The 21,463-nt window shown below is 38.7% G+C and overlaps 1 protein-coding gene across 1 annotated transcript in view; it reads right to left on the bottom strand.

Moving 5' to 3' along the window:
• Window positions 1-21,463, bottom strand: part of LOC148873628 (DNAse I-like superfamily protein) — a 46,844-nt gene that overhangs the window by 12,386 nt on the left and 12,995 nt on the right. The window contains exons 4-9 of the mRNA XM_088964209.1: window positions 20,733-20,782; window positions 13,317-13,386; window positions 13,002-13,123; window positions 7,136-7,269; window positions 6,621-6,771; window positions 6,207-6,354 (exon numbers count right to left, since the gene is read on the bottom strand). Of these exons, the coding sequence (XP_088820335.1) occupies window positions 6,207-6,354; window positions 6,621-6,771; window positions 7,136-7,269; window positions 13,002-13,123; window positions 13,317-13,386; window positions 20,733-20,782 (675 nt within the window). The remainder of the gene's footprint in view (window positions 1-6,206; window positions 6,355-6,620; window positions 6,772-7,135; window positions 7,270-13,001; window positions 13,124-13,316; window positions 13,387-20,732; window positions 20,783-21,463) is intronic.

Here is a 21,463-nt window from a genome sequence, read left to right as displayed (position 1 = left end):
TACATTTTCTTTTTTTTTTAATACAAAGAAAATTTCCTTCTCACTCCTTTCTTCACAATAAGTTGTAGTCAATCAGATGAAATTCTGATTGTAGGCAGCCTTAATATTTGGAATTTTGCATTCAAAAAGAGAACCGTAGTCAATCAAATTGAATATTTGATTGTAAACAATTTTCATCCCTCTGCTTTTCATTTTCATTTGAAGGGAACCATAATCAGCCTTTGAGATTTAGACTGTAGATGGTTTACTCCCTAACTTTGTCTTGAAAGAGGGACCATAATCAACCAAGTAAAGGCACTTGATTGTAGATGGTTTATTTCCCTCTATTTCCTTTCTCAAAAGTGAAAATAAAAGAGGAAGAAGGATACATAGAAAAAGACATATATATAGAAAGTATTTATAGAGAGGACTTTCTTTTTTCTACCTATATTAGTGAGACTTTTCCTTCATTGCCTTCCCTTGAGCACTTCTCTTTTCTTCTCTCCTTATCTTTGCTTTTCTTAAGAATCTCTTGTGAAAATTTTCTCTGAAGAGTCTCTCTATGTGTTTCTAGCTTCCCCTTAAGGAGCTTAAATAGGGAGTGGGGTAGTTATTGTAGAGAAGATGGGCCGAATGGCCCATAGGTTGTTTATTCTTTCTTGTTATTTATGTTTCTTTTCTGTAATGGTCCTTATTCTGGGCCCATCCTGCAATATTAAGTTCTTTGTAAATTCTTGCCCAACTGAGGGCCTCCTTGTAATTATTCAAATATATCTAAATAAAACAGTGTTAGGGTGCTGAGAGAGGGTAAGTTTGAAACTCTCTTCTCAGACCCTCATTGCCGAACTCTCGGCTCTCCTCTCTTCAGTTTTCTTCATGGTATTGGTTGAAAGGAACAGGGTATTTGAGTTCTTAACTGGACTAAACCCAGAATATGATATCACAAAACAGAATATTCTTTCCAATGAGTGTGTCTCTTTGTCACAAGCTTATGCATTGGTGAGTAGTGAAGAGAGCAGAAGGGTTGTCCAGGTTCAAGGGGCTGATATTAATGATCACTTTGCCAATATGGGGATTAAACCTAAAGGGAATGCTGGAACATCTGGTGGCATAGGAAAGAAAGAAGTTATATGTGAGTACTACAAGAAGCCAAAGCATACCAAAGACAAGTGCTGGAAATTACATCTTAATCTTGTTCCCATTTGGTTTAAGAAAAAACATGATAGTAAAAGATTAGGAAGTGCAAATGTAGTTGCCGGGCCAGATAGTGAAGAGATGTCTGCTTCTGCACAGTTGGCAGCAATGAGAGCAGAATATGAAAAGTTTGGGAAGATGATCAGTCAGCTGAGTGATGTGACCTCTCCTTCCAACCCTTCAGAAAATTCTACTGCTTCAGCATTTGCTCATTCAGGTATAAGGGCTTCTGCCAATCATGCTACCACTTTAGGTAATCTCAAGATCCCTTGGATTATTGACTCAGGTGCTTCTGACCATATGACCAATCTGTCTACCTTGTTTGTTTCATATGACTTACTTCCTGAACGTGATAAAATCACTTTAGCAGATGGTTCACTTGCCCCTATCTCTGGTAAGGGAACCATCAAGGCTACGGATTCCTTGTTCCTACCTTCTGCCCTCCATGTACCTAAACTAAATACAAATCTGTTGTCTATAAGTAATTTAACCAAGTCACTAAACTATTGTGTAACCTTTTTTCCTTCCTATTGTGTTTTTTAGGATCTGGAGTCTCAGAAGGTGATTGGGAGTGGCCATGAGGCGAACGGAATATACCTGCTTGATACTCCGGGACAATGCACTGATCATCTTGGGAATGTTGCTCTCGAATCTGTCTCTTCAGAGTCTGTTAGTCGGATTATGTTGTGTCATTATCGTTTTGGTCATCTGTCTTTTTCTGCCTTGAGTCATCTATTCCCTGAACTGTTTAAGGGAATTAGTTTGTCCAGTCTTCATTGTGAGCCTTGTGAATTGTCAAAGCATTGTAGAAACAGTTATCCTTTGAGCAATAAAAGATTTTCTGTTCCTTTTATATTGTGCATTTTGATGTGTGGGGACCTTACCACTTACCCTCCATGGGTGGCTACAAATATTTTATCCTGTTTATTGATGACTTTTCTTGGTTCACTTGGATATTCCTGATGAAATCCCGTGATGAAGTTCCAAGACTTGTAAAACAATTCCATGAATTTGTTCTAACCCAATTTGATACCAGAATTAAAATCTTCAGATCGGACAATGCAAAAGAATACTTTGAGAAAAACCTATCCTGCTATCTTTCTAACATGGGAGTTATTCATCAAAGCTCATGTGCTAGGACCCCAGAACAGAACGGGGTTGCTAAGAGGAAAAATAGGCATATTGTTGAAGTTGCAAGAAGTATCTTATTTGTCTCACATGTTCCTACCAGATTTTGGGGTGATGTTGTTCTTACTGCTACCTACCTTATAAACCGTATGCCATCCAGGGTTTTGGGGTTTAAGTTTCCCTTCACTCTTCTTCATCTGGACAAGGACATTTTTCCTGTTCCTATTCGTGTCTTTAGCTGCACCTGTTATGTTCATGTTCCAAGTGTCCAAAGGCATAAATTTGAACCCAAAGCTCAAAAGTGTATCTTCCTTGGTTATTCCCCCACACAGAAGGGTTATTGTTGTTTTGATCCAAAGTCTAGCAATCGGTATGTCTCAATGGATGTCACCTTTGATGAGCTTTCCCCCTTTTATGGTTCCTCTCCAGAAGGACATTGTCCACAGGGGGAGGATTTGTCACAGGTGTTTGCTCTTCCTCTTCATGTCCCTGTTGAGTCTCTTGATGTGTCTGCCTCTCCTTCAAATGTATCAAGGGTGGATCAGTCGTTCCATTCTCCTTGTCCCAGTACTCTACCTCCTCGTCCTATCCTCAATCCCAAGGTGTATCAAAGGCAAAGATCCAGAAATGTGCAGGTTGTTTCTCCTACAACACATGAGCCTCATACACTTCCAGTCACAGAAGAGACAACAGGTACTGTTTCAGCACCTTTGGATTCATCCTTCCCTGACCTTGATATTCCCGTTGCTGTTAGAAAAGGAAAACGGAAGTGCACTGCACACTGCATTTCCAAGCACCTTTCTTACAGTTTGCTTTCACCTTCATACTTTGCCTATCTCTCTTCTGTTGCTTCTCATCCTATTCCCAGGTCTGTGTCAGAAGCTCTTAAGATTCCAGAATGGAGGGATGCTATGAGATCTGAAATCGATGCCCTACACAAGAATGACACATGTAAGTGGTGGATTTGCCTGAAGGGAAGGATCAAGTTGGTTGCAAGTGGGTCTTTACTATCAAATACCGAGCTGATGGCACCATTGAAAGGTACAAGGCCAGGCTGGTTGCAAAAGGCTATACACAGACATATGGGATTGATTATTTAGAGACCTTTGCACCTGTTGCCAAGATGACATCTGTGAGGGTTCTTCTATCTTTAGCTGCTCACTTTGACTGGCCCCTTTATCAATTGGATGTGAAGAATGCATTTTTGAATGGTAAATTACATGAGGAGGTTTATATGTCTCTTCCTCCAGGGATGTATGGAACTGATATGAAAGGGAAGGTATGCAGGCTGAAGAAATCTCTTTATGGACTGAAACAGTCCCCTAGAGCATGGTTTGAGAGATTTAGAACAGCACTTGTTAACTTTGGTTATGTGCAGACACAGTCCGATCATACTCTTTTTGTGAAGAGGAGTGGACCTCTGGCAGTATACCTCATTGTGTATGTAGATGATATTGTAGTGACTGGTAATGATGTTTCAGGAATTCATGATCTAAAATCTTTTCTCCATACAAAGTTTGAGATTAAAGATTTAGGGGACTTGAGATACTTTCTTGGTATAGAAGTGGCTCAATCTAAGGATGGGGTTCTTATCTCCCAAAGGAAGTATGTTCTTGACTTGCTCTCCAAGACTAGAAAGATGGGTGCTAGACCAGTTGCTACTCCTATTGATATGAGCTATTAACTCTCAGCCTCAGAAGGGACATTGTTAGAAGACAAAGGAATCTTTCAGAGACTTCTTGGGAAACTTTTGTACCTATGGATGACTCGGCCAGATATTGCATATGCAGTCAGTTGCATTAGCTAATTCATGCATGCTCCCCGAGATACTCACTCATATGGCAGCTGCAGAAAGAATCCTATGTTATTTGAAGGGCTCCCCAGGAAAGGGTATTCTGTTTGCCAAACATGGTCATATAAAACTTGAAGCCTACACCGATGTTGACTGCGTCGGGAACATTGATGACAGAAGATCTATGTCTGGGTATTGCAGCTTGGTAGCTGGTAATGTTGTTTCTTGGAGAAGCAAGAAACAATCGGTTGTTGCTCGGTCTTCTGCTGAAGCAGAATACAGGGCCATGGCACATGGAGTTTCTGAATTATTATGACTCAAATCTTTGATGGAAGAACTTGGAGTTAAATATGACAAGCCAATGATGTTGTATTGTGATAATCAAGTTGCCATCAACATTGCTCACAACCTAGTGCAACATGATAGAACCAAGCATATTGAAGTTGATCGACAGTTCATTAGGGAAAGGGTCTCTTCGGGTGAAGTGTCTTCCTTTCATCACATCTGAAGGACAGTTGGCAGATTTTCTCACCAAAGGCATTCCCAAGGCAAAACTTCAGCATGATACCAGCAAGCTTGGCATGATTGACATCTATGCTCAGTTTGAGGGGGAGTGTAGAGAAGATGGGCCGAATGTCCCATAGGTTGTTTATTCTTTCTTGTTATTTATGTTTCTTTTTTGTAATGGGCCTTATTCTAGGCCCATCCTGTCAATATTAAGTTCTTTGTAAATTCTGGCCCAACTGAGGGCATCCTTATAATTATTCAAATATATCTAAATAAAACAATGTTAGGGTGCTGAGAGAGGGTAAGTTCGAAACTCTCTTCTCAGACCCTCATTGTCGAACTCTCAGCTCTCCTCTCTTCAGTTTTCTTCAGTTATGTAACTACCTCCTCCTAGGTGAAGGACACCTGTCCCTCCCACCTAAAGAGAGGGAATTCCCATATGGGATAGTTTTTTATAGTTTTAATGATTTGGCTAGCAGACTAGCCAACCCACTTATTTGAGTTCTAATTTATTTAAATATTATTTAAATTAAAAAAATGCCTTCAATAGACAACCAAGCAGCTATCAACATTGCACATAATCCTGTTCAACATGACAATACTAAGCACATAGAGGTTTATAGACATTTTATATAGGAAAGAGTTGCTTCAGGGGGGTTTGCATGCCATTTATCTCTTCAGAAGAGCATTTGGCTAATGTTTTGACCAAGGGTGTTTCAAGAGGGAAGCTGACACATTATATAAGCAAGCTGGGCATGATTGACATCTATGCTCAGCTTGAGGGGGAGTGTGGAGAGACTGGGCCAAATGGGCCCTGGTATCTATTATTTTATTTATGTAGTTTGTTATTTATTTTATTTGTTAATGGGTATGTTACTTCTTTTTATAAGTTTATTTTAAGTTCTTGCTTAGCTGGCCGCCCACTTAAGGACATACTTGTAATTAACTTAGAAAATGAAGATTAACAAAAGGATTAGTGAGCAGAGAGAGGAGATCATCGAACTCTTCTTCTTCCTCTTCTTTTCTCCACTTTCTTCTCTTTTTTTTAATCAAGTTTACATCAGATTTAGAGGACTGATTTACTTCTTGGTATCAACGACATGTATCTACTATGTGGCAGCATATATGGATGTCACGTGGCATTTGAGTGTAATATTAGTGACATGTTTTTTGATCAGTGCACTTGACTGTTAACATTAGTGACATGTTTTGTGCCATGTGGAATCTGAATATATTTAGTAACATGTATATGTTTGATCAAAAAACATGTATATGCCACGTGATGGCATATGTGGATGTCATGTGGCATGCACATGTGCACAACATCCTAATATATCTTCTTTACTTTTTACTTTGAAAACTATGTTTTATTTTAATTTTTATCGAAACGGTTTTTTAAGTAAAAGTACAAAAATACAAGTATGTACTTCATACTTACATACTATCGGAAGTACAAAGCACAAAGTATTGCCAAACAAGGCCAGTAAGCCTAACTTTATTATTATGGAAAACCACTTCAAAAATAAGATCATATACAACATAAATAGAAACTCAATAGCAGAAATGAACTAAAGACACCTCAACAACATTGCATTCACAAACAAACCTTATCTCCAGGTATAGAATTGAAGTCACCAGCCAAAATAACAGACGGTCTGCAGTTATATTTGATTGAAACAATTTCCTTAAACTGAGCCAAGTGCTTTAAAAGGTACTTTGCCTGTGCAAGCTTGACATCAGCCCATTCTGGATCCCTGTTTTTCAGAAACTCTGATAATGTTAGTTCAAGAAGCCAGTAGAATACGGGTAGAGAACAATCAGAATTCTTAGAAGGGCTGAAAGGAAATATTGCAAGAAGTGCATAAACCCTGCACCCACGAGTATTCGACTATTCGCATAAAAGAGAAGGAGGAGCCATGACTTTAAGGAGAGAATATTTATTGAAGACATGGATGGAAGCACTAGACCAAAAACAAGGATCTTAACTACACAAAATAAACCAAAGTTGCATCCATCTTACCAATAAAGATGTGTATTGGCCAAAATAACAAGATGATTAGAAGGATCCCTAAGCTTAAATGCTGCCATTATTCCCACACAATCACGTTTCAATCTTACACGAGGATCATTAGGATCTCCACAGTCAGTTGGACCATTCTTTGGCAGTGAATCTGATCATAGTTCATTGCAAAAGTAAGCTAACAGTTTGTCATGCACAATGATCAGAAATTAGTAAGAAAGGGATGAGAAATTGCTAAGTCAATGCCATTAAAATCCATAAAAATAATATCATCATACACCTTATCAAAAATGGGGTATTATATTAACAAAACGTACAATGACTTTGAGTCAAAAAGAAGCATAGGTAGCATATTTTGTATAGAAACCAAGTACATATATGTACTACTTATCACTTGTTAAAGTTGGAAATTTAGACTTGTTTTCAGAAAGAGCAATATGCAGATGGGTTTCAGAACCTGGAAACTGGAAATTGAAGAAAAACCAAGATTAGGTATTTGCAAAAGCAAAATATACCATCAGTTGAATTAGCCTCTTTATCCTCAAGGGTCAGTGCATTAGTTTGCAAGCTAATAGATGAAATAGTTCCATCTTCAACGGTATCTACAAGATCATTGTATTCTATTTTCTCCTCTAAGACCAATTCTGCACTGAACAAAACAGAAGATTGAAGTCAGATACAACAAATTATAAATTAAACAATTCAAAAGTTCATTTCTGTAGAACATACAATAATTGACCAACTCCAATGAAAATCCTTTTGCAAAATTGAATATACATCCTTTCTTTAATTGCTGAAGTCAATACAGAAGCACTCCTAATTTTAATTTTTATAACAAATGAAAAAATCTTTCATCATTTTGAAGCTGTCCAAGGGAGATTTCCAGTTCCATTGCATCATCAGAGAAAAGTTCCTGAGGTTGACAGCCTCCAAGTTTAGCCAAAAACCTTTATGTCTTTAGAAAAAATTGGAGTTTTTGTCATTCAGAGTTCTGATGATTCCATTTAGAAGAAATTACTAACAAAATAACTAGGAAAATTCTCCACTTTGACCAGTTCAACCCTTAAGCAATTAAGGGTTATAGAAAATTTTAATCTTTAATTCCTGTTGAAGAGTCCAGCTATGGTAGTATACAGAGTAAATGTCGTTCAAGGTATGGGGAGGAAGATGACCCAGGATTGAAGTTACTGTTCAAAGAAGAGGCTTGTACACTTCCAGGAGAGTTGGTTCAGCCTAGAAAGGAGTTGGAAAGAAAGAAAACAGGCTCGGGTGAGGAGAAAACCGAAACAGGGAGAAAAGGAGACTCAATCCTTTGTAAAGACCAGGGAATGGGTGCTTGTACGGTGTGTGTTGGCAATCTGGTTCCTCCAAGCAGAGCTATAAACTGCCCGCCTCCCACTGCAATCAATCCAGATCTTGATTTCAAGGGTCCTATTCCCAGCGAAAGTCAAACAAAAGGTGTTCAGGCTATTCCAGAAACTCATATTGCGTCTTCTTCTTCCCAAGGTTTGGATTGTTTTCAGGTTCAGTTTTTGGTTACTAACTCTGTTTCCCCAAGTCCTGGTGTGTCTGGCCTACAGGTGATTCCAGCCCAGCTTTAAAGTCTGCCAATTCGTTTGATTCAGGACAAGTGACAGAGGTAGTGGGGGAGATAAATTCAGAAGCAGAAGAGAGAGAACTAGGGGAAAAATTTTGGGAGTTGATCTTGGAATTATTTAGAATCAGAATGGAAGAGGAGCTGAATGTGAAAGAGGGTAGCGTTGAGGAGGAGATTATTCAATTTCCCAATACAGTGGAGAAAAGTGGATACAGTGGAAAATCAAAAGGACAACGGAAAAAGAAGAAGAAGGGTCAGGTAAGAAACTAGAAGAAAATGAGAAGGTGGAAGAGTCTAGTAAGAAGGTAGGAGAGCTTTCTAAGAAGAGGAAGAAAAAGCTGAGTGAGGTGGAGAGGTTGACGAGTGGGCTGGTTTATGATAAAGCGATTGGGGGTAGGAAGGATAGAAAAGAGTAAAGAGGGTGGTATGGTTGGGGCTACATGAAATGTTTGTCCATGAAGTTAATAGACTGGAATGTAAGAGGTTTGGGGAGTTCAAAGAAAAGGCGAGTGATCAAAGACTTCTTGAGAAGAGAAAAGCTAAATGTGGTCTTAATACAAGAATCAAAATTGTCTGAGGTGGACAAGAAATAGGTGAGGAGCATTTGGTCAACAAGAAATTTGAATTGGGCCTTTGCACAATCGTGGGGAGCTTCAGGGGGAATTATTACTTTATGGAGAAATGAAGACCGGGAGTGTGAAGAAGAATTAATTGGGAACTTCTCGATGTCAATAAAATTGAAGAGAAAGGAAGATGGGTGGGCTTGGGTGCTAACTAATGTCTATGGTCCCACCTCTTACAGGGAAAGGGAAGGTTTCTGGGAAGAACTAGCAGCTATTAGGGGTTTGTGGGATGGCCCTTGGTGTTTGGGTGGGGATTTCAACGTAATAAGATTCTTAAACGAGTCCAATAACCGCAGTCATAGGATTACATCTAGCATGAGGAAGTTTAATCTCTTTGTGGAGAATTTTGCATTGCGGGATCTCCCTCTTCAACAAGCAAATTTTACCTGGTCAAACTTCCAAGAAAACCCTACCTGTTGTCGATTGGATAACTTCCTCTTTACAGTGGATTGGGAAGATGAATTGGGGATTTTAGGTGTTATAGCATTGCCGAGACCTATTTCAGATCATTGCCCAATCAGGTTGTCTCAAGAAAGACTAGATGGAGGCCCGTGCCCTTTTAGGTTTGAAAACATGTGGTTACTTCATCCAAAGTTTCTAACTAAGGTAAAAGAATTGTGGGAAGTGGACCAAGTGGAATTCCGATGGAAGGGGTATAGGTTTTATAAGAAACTACAACTCTTGAAAGCTAGACTCAAGATTTGGAATAAAGAGGTTTTTGGTAGATTAGAGCAAAGGAAAGTGGAAATCAGTCAGAGAGTGCAGGAGCTAGATGGACTAGAAGCTGAAAGAAGGCTGGGGGAAGAGGGTAGGGTGGAAAGATGGAATTTGAAACAGGAACTGGAAGATCTTCTTAGGAAGGAGAAGATAAGTCGGAGGCAAAAATCCAGGTGCAAATGGCTAAAGGAAGGGGACATCAATACAAGGTTTTTTCATTTGTTAGCAAATGGGAGGAGAAAGAAGAATTCTGTTTCAAAATTGAAGTGGGATGGGCAATTGCTGACAAGGGAAGATGATATAGCTCAAGCTTTGGTTAATCACTTCAAATTAGTGTATGACAACCCAAGGTGACCTAGTGAGAGCTTAGAGCACTTGGAGTGGAGGGTGGAAGATAGTGTCTTATTGGAATCTTTGGAAAGAAGATTTGAGGCCCAACAAATGAGAAATGCAATCTTCTCCACGGATCGAGCTAAAGCTCCTAGGCCTGATGGTTTTTCGATGGCCTTCTATCAAGATTGTTGGGAGATAATTAGAGAGGATTGTTGGAGGTTTTTGAAGAATTCTATGAGAGAGGCAAATTTAACTCGGGAGCAAATGCAACTTTTATTGCCTTGGTTCCTAAGAAGGACGCTCTCCAACCAAAGGATTTCAGACCTATAAGCCTGGTGGGAAGCATGTATAAGATCATCTCTAAGGTCCTAGCGCTAAGATTAAAAAAAATCCTCCCATCTCTAATCTCACCGTATCAAGGGGCCTTTGTAGAAGGAAGACAAATTGTAGATCAAATACTTATTTCCATTGAATGTGTTGAGGTGAAGAGGAGGAGAAAGGAAAAGGGGTTGGTTTGCAAATTGGATCTTGAAAAGGCATATGACATGGTGAACTGGGATTTTTTACTAGAGGTTCTCAAGCGGAGAGGGTTTGGGGAGAGATGGTGCAGTTGGGTAAAGGGATGCATTTCTTCATGTCATTTCTCAATATTGGTGAATGGTGTAGCTAGGGGTTTCTTTCCTGCAAAGAGGGGTATTAGGCAAGGAGATCCATTGTCCCCATTCTTCTTTACCCTAGTAGCTGATGTGTTGAGTGCCATGATTTCGAGGGCAGATGCTAACAATTTGATAAGAGGTTGGAGGATTGGTAGGGACGAGGTGGTGGTCACACACTTGCAATTTGCAGATGACATCATCTTGTTTTGTGACGGGGAGGAAGGGGAATTACAGAACTTAAAGAATCTAGTGCTTCAATATGAAAGGAAGTCCAATCTTAAAGTGAATTGGGGAAAAGTTGTGTGGCAGGGCTCAATCTAGGGGGAGAGGAGGTGGATTCCCTAGCTAGGATTTTGGGGTGTGAAATGGGGGGGCTGGCCTTTACAATATTTGGGGCTACCACTGGGAGGGATCCCAATGGTTGAGAGTTTTTGGTACCTTGTAATTGAAAGATTCTCCAAGAGGTTAGTAAATTGGAAGAGGAATTACATCTCTTTAGGGTGTAGGATAACCTTAATCAAGTCAACCTTAGCCAACCTACCAGTTTATTTCCTGTCTACCTTTAGAGTACCAATAAAAGTAGCGAACCAATTAGAGAAGATAATAAGGGATTTCTTGTGGAAACCAGGGGATACTAAGAAGGATCACTTAGTGAAGTGGGAGGTGGTTTCTAGGAGTAGGGATGTTGGAGGCCTTGGGTTAGGAAATATAAGATTAAGAAACATGGCTTTGCTGGGGAAATGGATTTGGAGACTACCAATGGAACAGGACAAACTTTGGTCTAGAGTGATTGTTAGTATTCATGGATTGGCAGATAACGGCTAGGATGCAGGACTTGACCCTGGGGCTTCTCAGTTTTCTCCTTGGAAAGCTATTCAAGATATTTTGCCTCTTATGCTTCCTTATTTCAAATATGATGTTTGCGCTAGAAATAAAGTCTCGTTTTGGGAAGATGTTTGGGTTGGTGAAAACTCCCTTAGAGATAGATTTCCTTCTATATACTCTTTGTCTGAAAACAAAAGAAAAGTGATCTCTTCAGTGTTTGTTGATAATCTTGGGATTTGGGCTTGAGAAGAGGTCTAAGGGATTCTGAAATGGGGATGGTTGATCAGTCCTGTAGAGATAGCAGAATTTGGAAACCTTCCCCTTTTGGTTTTTTCAATTGCTCTTCTTTCTATAACATTTTTCTTCAGACCTCTAACCTTGTAGGGAAATTTCCTTCAAAGGAGGTGTAGGATAGCCCTGTACCCCCTAAAATTCAGGCCTTTTGTTGGGAAGTGGTACTCCAAAAAATCAACACCTTGGATTTATTGCAGAAAAAGAGGCCAAATATGCGCCTCTCCCCCCATGTTTGTTGCCTCTGTTTGGGTTTTGGTTAGACAATTTCACATTTACTAATCTCATGTCCCTTTGTGTTCTTTATTTGGTCTTGGTTCTCTTCTCTCTTTGGCTGTAGGTGAACTCCCTCCTCAAGCGTGGTAAACCTCTTTGATCCAACTTTTTACAAGCAACCAACGGTTCATGGAAGGATTATGTGGATAACCACTAGAGCTGCTGTATTGTGGTCAGTGTGGGAGGAAAGAAACAATAGGATCTTTAAAGGCAGATGTAGATCCAAGGAAGAGGTTGTGGAAGGAATAACTACTAAGGTTATCCATTGGTTGAAATCCTGTGATCTTTTTAAGGATTTCTTAGTTGAAGACATTTATAGAAGTTGGGGTATTATGGCATCTACTACTACTTCCAAAGATATGATACATGAAGTTTGGTCCCCACTAGCACAACAAAGGGTGAAACTGTACTTTGATGGAAACTCTATAGGTAATCCAGGCCCATCTGGTATAGGAGGTGTTTTCAGAGATAATGAAGGCAAGATAATGGCTTTGTTTTCATGTCCAATAGGAGTTGGAGATTCCTTAAGAGCGGAAATCTTGACACTACATCAAGGTGTAAAACTGGCCAAACAGTTGGGGCTACAGCAGATTGAGATAGAGGGAGACTCCAAGTTGGTAATTGGGTGGATGCAATCAGGGAAGCTGGGAATTTGGCAATATAGACAGCTGATAAGGGAAATTCTTAGCATAACAAGGGAGGTGGGTGTTTGTTTCAACTGGGTAAGGAGATCAGCAAATGGTTTTGCTGACGCCCTATCAAAACAAGGGACTGTAAGGGAGAATCTTTTTTGGGCAGTGCTGTAACGTTTGATGTTTATTGGATCAACCTTTTCTAATAAGGGTTGAATTCTGTATTTCAGGTTAATTTATCTCTAATGAAAGTTATCGTTTCTGATCAAAAATAATAATAATAATAATTAACACATCAACCAAGAGAAGTGTAAAGATGTAGAAAAAGACAATCCAGACTCAAAGCACTGATACAATAAAATAATAATTTAAATACATAATCACAAGAAAAGGTATTGCTTGTCTATTTTAAATCAAAGTAGAAAACATACATGCTGTGCCTGTAGAAGATCCCACATCCATCACGCTTCTGTCCACTTCTCTGAATGTAAATACTTGAATACCCATGGTTCTCCACATTCTCCTTGTAGAAGGCATCATACTCATCTAACTCCTAATTGACTATCTTCTTAATTAAGTGAAGACCAATAAGGTGTATATTATGGTATAAAGGAGCAAAAATTCATACAAGCAATTAAATTATAACAAAAAATGAAGTAAAACATATTAACTGACATAAGAAATACACAACTTCATCATTTATTATATTAAAGAAAATTATGGACAAAATAGAAAGCAATACACACCTGTATACAGAAGAAGTCAGCCTCAAGGCTTTTAAGAACTGTTAAAATTGCTTGAGAACGAGTTTTCCACCTACACAAACATAGATATATTCAAATAATTGCTTGAATTATTATGTGTGTGTGGAGAGAGAGAGAGAGAGAGAGCATTGGGGATTAGTCCATGATTTAAACTTAGGGTCCATGTCACAAACTTGGAGAGAAGCCCCATATCATGGCTCAAACAAGGTTTAAAATGTACTTGTCAGTTTGAAAATGTTAATTATCCAAATAAAGGAAAGAGTCAGAAATATCATATGGAAATATTGGAAAAATTAGACATGGTGAAAACATTGTAAAATATGTAGCAATATTACAATGATATTTTATGAAATCATAAATGAAACATAGAGAAGCTTTTAGACGTTTTTTCCTTTTTATCAGCACTTTTAGATTATTATCTTGTTCCAAACCGTCAGAAAAGGCCAAAAAAATTAAGGTTAATAGACAACATAATATGCTGCAAAATTGTTCTGCAGACTTTAAGAATTAAAACTACATAATAGAGTAAGTTCAAGCAAAAACTCACAGCAAGTGTAAACAATTCTTATAGATCAGCCAAATAATCTATTACTCACACAAAAACTAAGATTTAATGGCACATTCAAAACAGAATTTTTGAGTTGTTTCTAAGTGCCATCATCTTCATTAAGCAGGTAGTAATACTTCTGCTCCATAAATCTGCAATGTATTGCCAACTCATCATGTTATAGTACCACCTTCTGTACTCCATATAGCACTGGTAGTTTTCACTAGGGAATATGTTGATTCCAGTAATATATCATTATGGTACCCATGGAAATGGAAATACATCATGAATTGTAGATATGTCAACATTTTAAGCCTTCGAAATAGTTATTGTATTTTATAATATTTTCAACAAAAAAGTCCATGATTATATTCTATTTCTTACTATGTTATTTTAAGTATATGATTTATAATGAAGCAAAGAGGGAAACTGTGAAAATTTGAGAGAAAAATGAATTGATTGTATTGTCTTGGAAGGAGCATATACACAACTTTATATAGAATTACAGAGCTAATTTATAGGGTGATAAAATAGGAAACTAACTTTTCCTAAAAAAACTAATTTCTATATCAGTGGGATTCTCCAATTAATATCCCATGATTCTAGGATATCCCATGATTCTAGGAAATTAAGTTTCCTAAACTGATGGACCTAAAATTATGGAGAATCAATCAGAGAGTCAATCTTCTACTTTCCAACACTCCCCCTCAAGCTGGTGAATATGCATCTTTCATTCCCAGCTTGGAGATAAGTCCTTGGAATGCCACACTGCAAAGCCCTTTTGTCAGCACATCTGCCAGTTGACCATTCGTTGAGACGTATGGAGTGCAAATTAATCCGCTATCCAGCTTTTCCTTTATGAAATGCCTATCTATCTCAATGTGCTTTGTCCTGTCATGTTGGACGGGATTGTGAGCAATGTTAATAGCTGACTTGTTGTCACAGAATAATCTCATTGGACCTTCCCATCTGATCTTTAGGTCTTCCAAAATTATCTTGAGCCATAGTAATTCACATACTCCTTGAGCCATTGCCCTGAATTCTGCCTCCGCACTTGATCTAGCTACCACATTCTGTTTCTTACTCCTCCATGTCACAAGATTTCCTCCAAGGAACGTACAGTAACCTGTAGTGGACCGCCTATCCATGGGAGAGCCTGCATTATCTGCATCGGTGTATGCCTCTAGGGTTAATCCAGTATTTCTTTTAAACAAGATTCCTTTGCTAGGATTAGCCTTTAGGTAATGTAGTATCCTATAGACCGCCTGTAGGTGAACCTCTTTCGGGTTGTGCATAAACTGGCTAGCCACGCTCACGGCATATGCTATGTCTGGCCTTGTGTGGGCAAGATATATAAGTTTTCCTACTAATCTTTGGTACATTTCCCTATTCACGGCTGGATTTTCATTTGCTTCTCCCAATTTGTGATTTGGCTCAATCGGTGTGGAGGATGGTTTGCATGCTAACTTTCCTGTCTCTCTTAAAAGATCTGTTACATATTTCGGTTGTGAGATAAAGATGCCTTCTCTGGAATGAGCTACTTCAATCCCTAGAAAATACTTCAATCTCCCAAGTTCTTTTATTTCGAATTCTTTGACTAGGCGTCTTCTCAAGGCTTCATTCTCCTTTTCATCATTTCCTGTCACAATTATGTCATCGACATATACCAGAAGAGTCGTGACTCCCCCTGCATCCGAATGCTTTATAAAGAGTGTATGATCTCCCTGACTTTGTTTGTATCCGATGGCAAGCATAACTTTAGTAAGTCTTCCAAACCACGCCCTAGGTGACCATATAGTGCTTTCTTCAACCTGCAAACTTTATTTCCTTTTAGATTTCCTTTGAAGCCCAGAGGAATATCCATGTATATCTCCTCCTCTAAATTACCGTGAAGAAAAGCATTCTTTACATCAAATTGCTCCAAGTACCAGTCGAAGTTAGCTGCTAGTGACAACAAAATTCTTACCGTATTCATCTTAGCCACTGGAGCGAATGTCTCCTGATAGTCAACACCATAGGTTTGTGTATATCCTTTTGCCACGAGTCTTGCCTTGTATCTTTCTAGAGAGTCGTCTGACTTGTACTTTACTGTGAAAACCCACTTGCAGCCCACGGGTTTCTTTCCTGGTGGTAGGTCAACAATTTCCCATGTTTGATTCTTATCTAGAGCCTACATCTCTTCTCTCATAGCATCTTTCCATTTCTCATCAAATAATGCCTCAGATAAAGTATTAGGAATATGAATGGTGTTTAGACTAACTAGGAAACTCCTATGTGATGGTGAGAATTTTTTAAAGGACACAAAATTTGCTAAGGGATATAAGGGATGTTTAGTGCATTCTCTTGTGCCTTTCCTAAGAGCAATAGGAAGATCTTGGTCAGATGCTAATTCAGAAGAAATTTCTGGAACTGTATTTACCTCATTCTCAGGATTAGGAGTTGAATCTTGAACCTGCACAAGATTAGGATCCTGGTTTCTTCTTCTTGAATATACCTGCAATCTCATAGAGTCACAAAGTTCATCATTCTCTGTCATGGGTCTGGTATGAATGGGTGAAGAAGTTGGTTTGGTTTGAGGTGGTTCGATAGGTGCAGATACGGATTGAACTGGTATAGATGCTGAGTTTGGGTGTTGAGAAACTATAGGTAGACCAAGCGGGAACAATTCTCTGTCCTTATCTTCAATGAATGACAAAGACTCCCCCTGAAGATAAGGTTGAGTGAAATATGGTGTTTTTTCTTCAAAAGTGACATCAATAGAGACAAAGAATTTTTTAGTAGGTGGGTGGTAACACTTATAACCCTTTTGGGTGAACGAATAACCCACAAAAATACACTTGATGGCTCTTGGATCTAACTTCCCTCTATTATGGGTATGAACATGGACAAAAGCAGTGCATCCAAAGATTCTTGGGGTGAGATTATTTGTTGTACGTAGATCGGGATAAAATTGAGAAAGTGTTTCCATTGGTGTTTTAAATCCCAACACCCTCAAAGGTAATCGATTTATAATGTATGCGGATGTAAGCACAGCTTCCCCCCAATAGGTTTTTGGAACATGCTGGTGGAAAAGTAAGGCTCGGGTTGCAGATAGTAGATGACCATTCTTCCTTTCTGCTACTCCGTTTTGTTGTGGAGTATTAATGTAGGAGGATTCATGGATAATCCCTTCTTTTTGAAAATATGGGGATAAAGTTTGGTTGAAATAATCCCGTGCATTATCCGATCTAAATCTTTTGATTCTGACCCCAAACTGATTTTGGATCATGTTATGGAAATTTGGGAGTACACTACTTACATCTGATTTAGATTTAAGAAGAAAGATCCAAGAGACCCTAGTGCAATCATCAATAAAAGAGACGAACCATCGTGAGCCAGACACATTTGGAACTATGGAGGGTCCCCATATATCACTATGGATCAAAAAGAATGGGACTGAACTTCTCTTGTTACTGATTGGAAAGGGCACACGCTTGTGTTTTGCAAATTCACACTCATCACAATGAAAATATTCAACACTCAATCCTTTAAACAAGGAGGGAAACATAGTTTTCAGAATTCCAAAAGATGGATGTCCTAGTCTAAAGTGATAAAGCCAAATGGTGTCTTTGTTGGATGATGAAAGGAATGACAGAGATAACTTATCCTAGACAATATTTGATTTGCATGATTCTTCAAGATAGTAGAGTCCATTCTTCTCCTTAGCAAGTCCAATCCTCTTCCCCGAACCCTGGTCCTGAAATATACAGTAAGAAGGATAGAAAAGCACATTACAGTTCATGTCATGGGTGAGTTTTTGGATGGATATCAGGTTAGTGGACAATTTTGGAACATGAAGGACACTTTTTAGTGTAAGTGATGGATTAATATGGATATCCCCAAGGCCAGCTACAGTAGTAAGGGAACCGTCTGCAATGGCTATTTTTCGATTGCTTGGGCAGGGGGTGTAAGTGCTAAAATGTAGTGAGGAGTGAGTCATGTGATCTGTGGCTCCTGAGTCAATAACCCATAAATCCCTAATAGGTTCATCTGAGACATTTAGTCCGTGAGGAATAGAAAACTTACCTGAGATTGCAAGAGAGCCTGTACCACTAGGTTTCTCCAACGATCCCAGAAGCCCCCTTAACTTTTCGATCTCCTCCTTATTGAACTCGGTCTTGTCTGGAGGCTTTTCTTGGCTCGACTGATTTGTGGTGAAGTTTGACTTTGACTCTTCTGTTGTCCTCCTCGGTAGCCCCATTCCATATTCGATGGTTTACCATTCAGCTTCCAACACTTCTCTTTGGTGTGCCTTTGTTTCTTGCAATAGGTACACCAAAGAGACTCCTTGTTGTCCCGCGCAGAGGACAAATCTGTCTTCATTCCTTCCAATATTTTCGGTTGTTCCATCCTTGTAGTCATGGCTGAACCTTCTAGTACTTGGGGTTCAAGCATAACCCCCCTACAGCTTTCTTCAGCACGAATCAGAGAAATAGTCTCATTTAGAAATGGTACCTCTTCTTTGCCGAGAATCTAGACCCTAACTTGATCAAATTCTGCGTTGAGTCCTGCAAGAAAGTCATAAACGCGATCTTTTTCGATAAAACTCTTTAGGATTGCTGCATCCGCTGCACATTTAGTCTCAATGCACCGATAATGATCGAGTTCTTGCCACAGGTTCTGCAGTAAATTTGCATACTCGGTAACTGTCTTGCTGCCTTGTTTAGTTGCTCCAGTCTTGACTTTGATTTCGTACACTTGTGCTGCATCACATGCTTTTGAATATGTTTGTCGGACGGCATCCCAAATCTCTTTAGCCGTGGATAAAAACATACACGTGTCGCTGATTTCAGGGTTCATTGAATTCCATATCCATGACATGATCATGGAGTCAGCTTCGTCCCATGCATCAAATCTTGGATCTCCTTCCTTCGGTCCCGTCCCTAAGAGATGGCTAAGCTTTCCTTTTCCCTTTAAATATGTTCGAACAAACTGAGACCACTTCAAATAATTTTTCCCGTTCAACCTATATGCTGCCTGAATGTTTTGCAGGTCGCCAAATGCTTGATGTGAGGAAACTTCTTCCGATTGTGCAGTGGTATTTGATACGGTGGCTTCTGACATATTGGGTGGGCTTCAAGAAAGAGAGAAAAACAGACAATGAAGGTCTGAAAAACTTAGTAAGGGTTGGCGATGAAGGCCTAAAGAATCTTTCAGCCAATGTAAAAAAAAGGGTAACTGTAATGCTCCACCAAACTGAAGAGTGGATCGAAACCACTCAAAATCAAAACTGATCCAAACGAAACCAAAGGGATTCAGTAAATCTGCTCTGGGCAACACCAGATCTAAGATTTCAGACTGATCTGATGTCTCTACAAAGAGATGACCAAAGAGATACTATGTGTGGATTAGGTCGTAACCTAGCTCTGATACCATGTGAAAATTTGAGAGAAAAATGAATTGATTGTATTGTCTTGGAAGGAGCATATACACAACTTTATATAGAATTACAGAGCTAATTTACAGGGTGATAAAATAGGAAACTAACTTTTCCTAAAAAAACTAATTTCTATATCAGTGGGATTCTCCAATTAATATCCCATGATTCTAGGAAATTAAGTTTCCTAAACTGATGGACCTAAAATTATGGAGAATCAATCAGAGAGTCAATCTTCTACTTTCCAACAGAAACATGTCTGAAGACATGAGAACATGGGTTCGAGTCTGAGAGTAGCCACTTTGTGAAAAAATGACAAGGTTAGGTTGGGTAATGGCCCCTTTATATGAGATGTCAATATGGATATTTAAGATGGTAGAATGACAGTTAACATCTCCCACCACAGTCATTACTAATTTGATAAGCTAATAAAGTCTAAGAAGAGCATTTATATCTGAGAAAAATATCTTCCCCTCCAGTTCTTCAAAGAAACTCTGTTTAGATATCCTGCCTGAGGAAAACATCTCCCACCATTTCTTATGGTTCAAAAGAGCATAATCAAAAGAATGAGAAAAGGGGGGGTCAAGTTATACACTTGCCACCTAGTGAGAATCTCAGTCCAATTGAATATACACATTGGTTGGATCTAGAAAAGTAAGTTTAGATTACAGGCAATTCATTTAAAAATGTAGATTATCAGAACTCAATATAAAAAAAAAAAAAAGCAATATTACTGCAGGGTTGTGAAAATAGATTGGGCATTCAAGATTATAATATTGAGGGAACCAGAAAATTCAGGCATTTTGTCCAAAATTTGTTCTAAGAAACATCAATCTGCTAAGGTCTATGTAATTTCTAGTTTTGGTACAACATTTCACTGCTGATAGTGTTGAATCAGCAAAATCCAAGGCAGATATTTGTTTGTCAAGCAAAGACATAGGCCTAATCAGAAATTTTTCTGAAGCAAAATATATCAACAGTATTTCAAACTTTTGTATTCCTCAATATTCATATCCTCTCAACAAAATATTTGTATATCAGCAGACTAGAGCATACTTTGAACCATGCTCATCTCCTGGGCAAGGATTAAAATATCAATACACCCAATACCCAAAGTTGGTATTGGTGTGTGTCGATATTACCAATACTCCATTTTGTTTTTCCTAACCTTTTATTTTATTTTATTAGAACATTGGAGGGATGCTGTTTGTCATCCCAAACTTTTTAAAGCTTTTAAAACTCTTGTGTATCAGTGTATCCATGTGTATCTAGATACACTGATGATATTTTAATCCTTGCTCCTGAGTATGTTTCTTGTTGACATCTTTCTATCTTTGATACAATTTTACAAGAATAACCTTGCACAATTAAAAATGAAAATTGTAAGCATTGCACCCTTTAGGTTGACTGAACATGAAAAACTTAGAAGACTTACTTGAGACAAGGTGATGGAGAGTGCGGAAAGTAAGAACTCTTCACATACACCTATATATGGAAGATTAAAATGTTAAAGATAACCTAGGTAGAATAAGTTCCAAATCACAAACGAAAAATTTATGAATTTATGATATTCTGAGTTGTGAACAGAACAGAATGGCGAAACAGGATTCATGTAGCTGACTCATATAGTTGGGACAAGGCTTAGATGATGTCATGATGATGATGATAATATTCTTAGTTGCAGAAGATATTGAGACCTTTCAAGTGATTGATAAGATTAAGTACTATAGTCATGAATTGTACCAAGAACACAAGAATCTCACATGTGCAATGGAGTTGACACCCCTAACTGGGGTTCCGCATGTTCTGTCTTGTTATTTCTATTCATAGAAAGTTTCAGTAAGCGGCCCTTACCAAGTACAAACTACAAGATAAGCCCTTCTTTCTTGGGCATTTTTTAGGTCATGAGATTGAAGCTTGCAATGGCCAAGATCACTTGTGAAAAAGTCCGAGTAGAGAAATATAAAGCTGTCATAGACTATGGAGACAAATAAACAAGCAATCTGGAGGATCCACCATCCAAAGGAGAGTTCAGATTGGCCATGTCCCACATGGCTGAACTAGAATAGTGCATGTAGGAATAATCATAAGGTACCCATTTAGGAAAGTTTTAATCATAGTTTTCAAGGCGCCAAGGCGAGTCTAGGCGACAGGTGGGCGCCTTGC

The sequence above is a fragment of the Nelumbo lutea genome, chromosome 1 (genome assembly GCF_056320005.1).
Source record: "Nelumbo lutea isolate HS-2025 chromosome 1, American lotus-T2T, whole genome shotgun sequence".
Lineage (NCBI taxonomy): Eukaryota > Viridiplantae > Streptophyta > Magnoliopsida > Proteales > Nelumbonaceae > Nelumbo > Nelumbo lutea.
This window is presented reverse-complemented; position numbering and strand designations above follow the sequence as displayed.